The 8608-nt window shown below is 36.0% G+C and overlaps 1 protein-coding gene across 1 annotated transcript; it reads right to left on the reverse strand.

Annotated features, from left to right (window-relative positions):
* Positions 1–22: 22 nt before the first annotated feature.
* On the reverse strand, positions 23–5960 carry LOC113748590 (probable protein phosphatase 2C 12). Its single transcript, XM_027292062.1, has 10 exons — positions 5733–5960; positions 5046–5383; positions 3912–4083; positions 2834–2987; positions 2689–2752; positions 1695–1802; positions 1270–1395; positions 921–1156; positions 541–743; positions 23–461 (listed from the first exon to the last, which is right to left on the reverse strand). Exons 2-10 carry the CDS (start codon positions 5241–5243, stop codon positions 433–435), a joined length of 1290 nt encoding a protein of 429 aa, XP_027147863.1. The 5' UTR covers positions 5244–5383; positions 5733–5960; the 3' UTR covers positions 23–432.
* Positions 5961–8608: the final 2648 nt, after the last annotated feature.

The raw sequence follows: 8608 nt of genomic DNA on the forward strand, positions 1-8608 counted from the left end.
ACACTACAGAATTCTTTCACCCTTTTTTTTTTTTTTTTTGCTCCATGGGAGGAAAGAACCAGTATATAAGTAAAATATATTCATTGGTCAATGAATTACCTCTAATCTGTCATTTATGTGCTCATGAATTACCATCGCCTTACACATCTTCAAATGGAGGAAGGCAAACTCCATGATGTATGAAACCTTGTTAGAAGGATGAAGCTACCCTACACAGCGTTTAACTCTCCATCATCTGACCTAAAGCAACAGAGGTGTAAGAGAAAGATCCTCTTTATCCCAGGTATATCACAAAGGATCCAAATCCTCACACCATTTTATGGGTGACCCCAGAATATTAACATTAGAAACTTTGGTCTTCCCAATCATCATCAGCTCAGTAGTGATTGTTAGTGCGGAACTCATAGATATGCAGTAAAAGAGGGTGGTTGATTAGTCACTCCCACTACTGTATCTCCCATCTGGAATAAGTCAAATATAGGTTCAATCAACAATTAAATCAATGAACTTTTCATAACAAAGAAATGTAGAGTGCCATACCTCCAGAAGGTCTCTTCCCCTCCATAGCTTCTTTTTTCTCCTGGCAGCTTGAACAAAGGAAAGGACCATCCCAAGGCCGTAACTTTCTCGAATTCTTTGAGCCTACATGTATTGAAATACCTTCTCCAGGTTTTATTTCTACTTGGCAAACCGCACAAACAAACAACTTGAACATATTGCAAACTGGATATTTTGTATCCAACCTGCATCGATATGAACAAATTAGACAAAATGCTAGACATGGATCGCCTGCAGTAAAATGTGCCAGGCATACCTCCCTTTCTTGAAAAGAAAAGATCTTTGAACGATGATATGACAACATATAGAAGAAAACACGATCCTTAAACAAGCAGACAAGACAGATGCAGTTCACCACAAACCTTTCTGATAGTGAAGCAGATCCTTCTTCAAATAATTCCTCTACAACATCTGGTTCACTAAATTCCTTTCCAGTATGAGAGGAAGATTCTGATGGCTTCTTGCGAAACATAGACTTAAAGACTCCTTTCCCTTGCTTCTTCAGCGGGGCCAAGGGAGGATTTGGTTTCTCTGGCGGTTGTATGTCAACCACAATGCAGGTTGTGTCATCTCGTAGCCCTTTCACTTGTACAGCCTCCTGCAAAGGAAGCAAATGTGTAAAATAAATTACCTAATCAAGTGAAAGAGTTTAACAAAGTAGCGTTGTATTATATATACATATATAAATGCAAATCGAAAGGACAAGCATACTTTAACAATTTGTGAGGCTGCAGCATCAGCTGGCATCACACGACAACAGTCAAAAGCCACTTCCGCAGATAAAGCATCCCAAACCCCATCACTTGAAATAATAAGCCTGCCGCCAGCTGATGACAGCTGCATGTTAGACATCAAGACTTTGAGCACAAAGAAGGGCTTTAAAAATCATTAGTACAAAAACTTGTTGGCAGTTCTGACGGTACCAGATATAAAAAGATTGTGCAAAAACAGGAGTCATCTCCAAAAGTCAAGTAATTTATCCTCAAAAATAGAACAACAGAAAATCCTTGAAAATGGACATTAATAAGGAAAATACCAGAATAAAGTATTCTGGTAAAGATCATCTACACATTTAAGGCAGCTGAGGTACCAGAGAAGAAAGAGTGGCATGGCATAAAGCATTCTATAATACAAACCTTTACTTGCTTCACATATGGGACAGGAACTATGAATTCACCAACATCCATATCTCCAATGGATCGCGAAAGGCACAAGCCACCAGGCCAGCACCTTAGAGGACCAATCTACAGAAATTGGCAAACAGCAATGATCAGATAGCATCCCAAGCAAAAAAAAAAAACACTTGAAATCACTGGTTACAAAACTCATTTCTTGAGTCCCACCAAAAGAAACATCGAATACAGGATCACTAAAAGCCAAGGATGTTGGGTAGAGAGAAAAGGAAAGCATTTGCAGAACCCAGTAGGTTAATTTGAGCTGCATTAGTAAGAATTTGCACTTTCTATAACTTTCTTAAAAAGGTGAGAGAACTAACGAATGCTAGAAAAGCATAAGCATGATTAAATATGAAGAAAAAAAATTAAAACAGTGGGGTAAAGTCAATTAACTTTTGCTGTTTATTTCTTGGTTGGAAGCTAAATCAATTGTTACTCTCTTTGAATTGGTAACTGCAATTAGTTTCTTTCTTCTTCTTTTTTTTCACTTTCACTCCTTTGTTTCCTTACCCTAACTGTCACCTTTTCTTTTTTTTTTTAAATATTGTGTTTCTTATGCCCCTTTTGGCTTTGGAAATATGTCTTTAGCAGAAGAAAGAAAACATAGTACCATTTTTCCTATTCAATTAAATCGACAATTAAGTCAAACTGCATGTAAACCAAGAAATTGTTGTAATCTATAGACAGAAATAAGTGTGTCATCAAATGGAACTCAGTTTATAAATAAAATTTTGACAAACTGAGTAGCACAAAAACAGAAATCAAATTCTAGAATGAAAATATGGGAGTTGGCACTAGGTAGCCAAATACACTGTGACGTTACTGAAGAAACAGACTGCCTATGGAAACATCTATAACAAAATTTAAGGAAAAAAGTGCAGCTCACAATTTAAGGAAATAAAAGAAATTAGCATACAACTAAACAGAATAAACTCAAAAGATAGGAAGATTATACCTCTGTACCACCACCTGTATTTAGCCGCCCTACCTCACCACCACTTGATGTAATACGCTCCCTTCTGCTTGATGAAACGCTAAAAGGTCAAAATCTATGAAGTGGCAGATCCATATGGTTGTATGCAATACAACTAGAAACTTACTCTTCTTCATTGCATTCAAGCCTGTGATCTGCCGAAAGATAATATATATCCCCTTCAGCCGATTCAAGTACACAACGAGAATCACCAACTGATGCAACAGTAACAACCCATCCTTCAATTATTACAAACGTGACTGTTGTTCCCGAAGTTTGGGCTGACATAGAAATAGAGAGATGGCATGAGACTCCCAGATGCATAGTTAAGCGTGTGTATGCGCACGTGCACGCATTACAAGAAGAGAGAGCATAGATGCATGTCCATGCTATCTTTTGCAACTTATATCTCAACATGTATATAGATTGCTCGAATACAGTAACCACAAAAAATACCGTGATGCTAACAGAAAATGAGTCAATTTTGAATAGGTATAAGCATGCATGCAGTCAGAAAGTAAGGCAAACAAAGAAATAAGAAATTATACACTGGAAAAATCATGCAAGAAAATGCATTAGCAGAGAAACAGCTGGTTGTCAGTTGGTCAAAATCAGCTTGATTCCTGTGCTCTTTATGCTGAAACTTATTTTGAGTAGATTTGCCATTTAACAAAGCCTTCTGGCTTGTTTGAAGCTGAGAAAAAGCCGAGTCTGAGAAGCAAAAGTCAAGCTGCTCTGCATACAGTTTTGACTGCTTCCAAAGTCTCAAAAATTTAATACAAGGATCATTGCTCAGAAATTTTAAAAAGTCGAAGAAAATTATGAGAAGATCAGGCACATAATAAAAACACCTGGCATGTACATGCAAAGAAATAGAAGAGCATGCAGGCCAGAGATCACAAGTGCAGCACAGATTCTCAGTGCAATGAAATCGACTATCTACCAAAGAAAAAGCCATCACATAACAAAGTAAGCAATTCTTGTGAAACTTAAATCAGGAATGCATAGGAACTTTGTAAAACTTAAAGTGATTTAGGCTTTCAAATCATGGACTGAAATCTCTTTGGATATTTGCAAATGAAAGAAAAAATTACTTCAGATGTAATTTACTGTGGCCAATACAATATGGTTCAAGGTTTAGCCATTTTTGACACAAAGGGAAGCCATCCTACGTTTTCACAATGTCCTATAGAAGTTAGTTATACCTCTTTCCTGGAAATCCTTATCAGTTTTAACAAATCCCGCTACCAAAGCCCTTGGCAGTGCAGAAACCCACTCATCTCGGTTGAGGTCTGCAGGAATAGCACCCAAAACATTGTTCAAAAGATTCTCCTTAGAATATATGGCAGCTGCAGATCCATTATGTCCATCAAATAACTGCAAAACAAATGTAGGAAGGAGCAAGACAGGTGAAACAAACTAAGTTATGAGAATGTTTTAAAAAATTCTAAAGACAATAGAACCATCGATATTGGTCTAGTGGAAATTTTTTTTTTTTTTTTAAACATCAGTATTGAACTGACAATCAAAACTAGCATTTTAATGAACAAAGATTTCTAGCAATTCCCCTCAATCGTCTCTACTCTAAGTGTTTTTTTTAACATCAATATTGGACTGACAATCAAAACTAGCATTTTAATGAACAAATACTTCTAAATGTGAGAATCAAAATAGTCACCTCAATCGTCTCAACACTAAATTGGAAGCAGGTATTACTATGGTTTCAGTCGTGAGCAGACAAGCTTTAAAGAAAATAAGGATCATTTGAGCACTAATTAGTGAACAAAGAAATGGAGAACGCATTCAGGATTAACCATAAAAAAACTAAGTACCAAAAAAGGAAAAAAAGAAAAAAGTTAGCCTGATTAGATCACTTCAAACTTTCAAAGTAACCACTACGTCTGTCTCTTGCATCCGACTCTCTGCTCTGCTCTCCAACCACAGCATAAATACGCAAAGTACAAGGAACAGATGAAACAACCCAAATAAATGGACTGCCTGGAGTTCAGCTTTGCCCTATTTAGTTAGCTTAAGTATCAATCCACTACACAAGAAAGTTGTCCAGATATTCCAATGCTTTAACAGACAAGGAAAACAGTTTTAGGGAATTTGTTTTAACATGCAAAATCTCAAATTAGCACCATAAACATAAACCCTTTTTGGTACAACAAGCAAATAACAAAAACTCAGATATTAAGCAAAAATCACTGTTTCATAAAATCTTTCCATACAGAAAAACAGAAAGACAAGTGAAAAAAAACACAGAAATTGCAAGTGTCGTGGGTCTAGAAGCAGCAAATGCTTAAGCAAAAAGACAGAAAAGGAAAACAAAAATATACCCCGAAAACAGAATACGTAGTGATTCCATCACCCAAAACCCGCTGGCACTCAGTCTTGAGCAGTGTAAAGTCCTCTCCTTTCTTGCTCTGGCTAGCTTGGCCATGAGATAGCTCAGGCCTCTCCACCTTCTCATTTGCTAATTCACGCTTCAGCAACACTGATAATGGGACCGTTTGATGTTCACCTTTGGACAACATGCTTCGGTCCCTTTATAAAATAGAAAATCCCAGAAAAAATCAAGCTTTCTAATTTGTCTTGCAACCAAAATGTGCCCCGAAAATCTAAACCTCCATTGATTCTCCTGCCTTGATTTAATCAGCAGAAATCCAGTAGAATCCTAAACGTACCAGAGATAAAACGACACAAGGATCAATACCTCTAGAATATCAAAATTAGCCTCATAGCATCATTAATCAAGGTAACAAAACATGTACAAAAAAATTCTAGCAAAAACCCAAATTCAGACAATACCATGAAGATCTTCTAAAAAATTACCAACATTCAGACAACAAAAATTCCACATAACCCCCAGACAGACAAAATCAAAGATCAACGAAAAAGCGTCCCGTCTCAAGACAATGTGCATAAAAGGGTGCAGAAACATCTTCAAATTACGCAACAAAACATGGGTTATCCACGCAAAAAAAAAAAAGAAACTTCACTGAAAAAAAATTAGAAACATATACTTTAATGTAGTAACATAACGTGCGGAAGTTATGGTGGTGGAGTTGGAGAATAAAGAGAAATGGTGGAAAGGGTTGTTGTTTGTTGAATCATCGAGAGACGCGGATCCCGGTGTTTAACGCTGCAAAAGATTTCATTTTTATGCGCAGAGAAGTGACCGGAGAAAGAGAAAGAGAAAAGAAAAAGAGAGAGAGAGAGGTTTGTGTGTGAGTGCGTGAATAGAAAGGGGAGGGCGGATATGGAGATGTTTTTCCCTTAACAGTACATCTTTTGTTGTTTAATTAATTAATACTAATACTAAATACAAAAAAAATTTTCCCTTATTCGTGTGGCGTAAATAGTCATCATAATCAAATCGAATCCATTAAAAAAAAAAAAAAAGGAGGGGGTAGAGGGTAGAAATTTTTTTATGATAAATTTCTGTTGTTTTTAGCGTTGTCTGTTCTGTTCCCAATTCATGTGCGGACATGTCAAAACTTCAGCGTTCCTTTTGGTTCAACGCTAGGAAAAAGCTGGATTATGAGCTGTGATGTGTCTCGTGTATTTTGGTTTTGTTGAAAGTAGAAAATTCGTATGCGCCCCTCCAACTCTTGTCTTTTGACCTGCTCCCCCTCCACCTATTTTATTTTTTTGAAAGTGATAGACATGGATAAAAAGATACACTACTATTATCAATTGGTGGCCTGCTTTTTTTTTTTTTTTTTTAGCAAGGCATGCATACACTTTTGGTGCTTTTGATACAATTGAAGTATGAAATCTGAAATCTAAAATATGAACCTATTAAGTTGCTAAATTGTTAAGTACTGAAATTTTACATTTGAGTGCATTTTGCGTTAAGTAATAAGTGAACAATTTATCACTTATTATTTTGAGTAAGTCTCGTCTAAATAATTCAGAGTCACATAATTAAGAAATATGTTTTATTTTTTCTATTATTAAACAAGTCTAAAGATATTAAGATTTAAATTTATTAAATTTAAATATTAAATTGGGTTATCAAAGACGCCTTTCGTTCAGTTCCAAGATTTTTTAGATAACTGGAATCTAGTTAAGAGTACATGGACTTCCTTTTTGATTGAACACTATGACATGTTCAAGAGTCATACTTTAATTTTTAATTCAACCATAACAAGTTAATAAGTGTTATGATATCTAATTACTTTTGTGCCGTTTTAATTTTATCGTGTAATGAGATTCATGCACACATATCTATTGAAATATTCCTCTTCAATTTGTTAAATGGATGCAGAAGAATTGTGATTTACAAGTAAATTTTTCCCCCAAATGATGGATAGTACTCTTATTATGGACATGGACATATTCATTTGTCAAAAACAGTTAACACAAACATAGGATTCTTGCAATCAAAGGTAACAAAACTTTGTGATTTTGACCTCCCAAATCTCCAATCACAAATGAATGGGATTCTTGCAATCAATTCACCTAGGATTCCTGCAACTCTCCAATTACGGCAAAGAGTGAGATAAATTTGCAAACCAGATGGCAAAACTTCCGCTGACTTTTCACGTATGCCATGTTTTAGCAGGGATTGGAAATTGATGGGATCTGCGGACCCTTTCCATGTAGGATAAGCAAAAGTGGGGTCATGCTGATCCACCGTTCAGCCGACTTTAGTCGGCCAATCTCCATGAAAACTCATCCATTTCTGCTCAGACGAATCTCACTAGATCAAAAAACCACCGGCCTTTGGGGTGGTGGCCACCACCTAGCTTAGTGGGGTGGGAGGCAAGGGTTCAAATCTTGTCACCCATCAAAATGTCACATTTAAGTGATTTGTTTCAAAAAATTTAAACGGGTGTGTTGTGCACCCGTTTGGTCCGGTGGTGGTTCAATCCCTTCCGGATTATCCCTGAGTCTCCTTAGGTCCGTCCCCTCCCCACTTAATATAGAATAGATTAGATTATACAACAGTTGTCGTTTTCGGAAAAAAAAGGGACTCTTTGAATAGCCATTGATGCAAAGCTCAGTGGTTAGCGTCAGCTCTCCTAATGGGGGGCTGTTCCTGTGGAGTGGTGGAGACAGATCAATCAATTCTTATTAATTCACCAAAATCATCTTGAATGGCAGGAAGCAGTCAAAATAAAGAGCCCTGATCAAACGGAGGTTCTACCTGAATTATATCAAATGTTTATGAGTTAAAAGACAGAGAAAATAGTTGTTTTTAGTCGGTAATTGTGACATAAGAAATTCTAGATTAATGCTACTTGAAGAACGTCTAGAGGGAATCATGCCATGACCACCCTTCTGTCACGTTGTCATCCAGCAATTCATTTGATGACAAGGCAATCATTCTAATAATCAAGTACGAATTCATGGCTTTTGATTTTAAATAATACAACAATAAAAATGGAGAATGAGAATTGTACTTTTATTTATTTTTTTTGGCGATGAAGAATTAATTGAGATTTCTTAATTACTAATTATAGTTGCATGCATCATATGTTAACGTAGTACTATTACTTAGCGAAATCGCGTTCACTTACATTGTGTAGTAACTATCGACTAGACTTTCAACTTATAACGACTTTAGTATTTTGAATCAAGATTTAGTTGTAAATATTGAGAGTCGATACTAAAAATTCCACTATAAACAAATCATTTCGATGCATAAATCAAAAAGAATTTCTAAAAAAGAAAAATGAGCAAATAAGGTAAACAATTACTACTTGTTCCGATATCCTAAGTAGAGATATCTATCTATAGGAGCCGGAGACAGTGTGCACCTATTGTGAGATGAGGATTTGAGCTTTAATTAGTGCCCTGTTAAGAAGATATTAATGATAGTTATTATTTACTATGTATTAATAACGAAAATTTAGGAATTGTAATACAAATCTATTTGGATTGCTATTTTTTA

The sequence above is a fragment of the Coffea eugenioides genome, chromosome 10, assembly GCF_003713205.1.
Source record: "Coffea eugenioides isolate CCC68of chromosome 10, Ceug_1.0, whole genome shotgun sequence".
Lineage (NCBI taxonomy): Eukaryota > Viridiplantae > Streptophyta > Magnoliopsida > Gentianales > Rubiaceae > Coffea > Coffea eugenioides.

Bases quoted from the DNA above. Each gene is read 5' to 3' on its own strand.
- LOC113748590 (XM_027292062.1), bottom strand. From the start codon at position 5,243: ATGTTGTCCAAAGGTGAACATCAAACGGTCCCATTATCAGTGTTGCTG. The intron at 2,988-3,911 runs GTATAACTAACT...TTTCTATGTCAG, and splicing joins TAAGGATTTCCAGGAAAGAG to CCCAAACTTCGGGAACAACA. The intron at 744-920 runs GTTTGTGGTGAA...ATATCGATGCAG, and splicing joins TCTGCTTCACTATCAGAAAG to GTTGGATACAAAATATCCAG.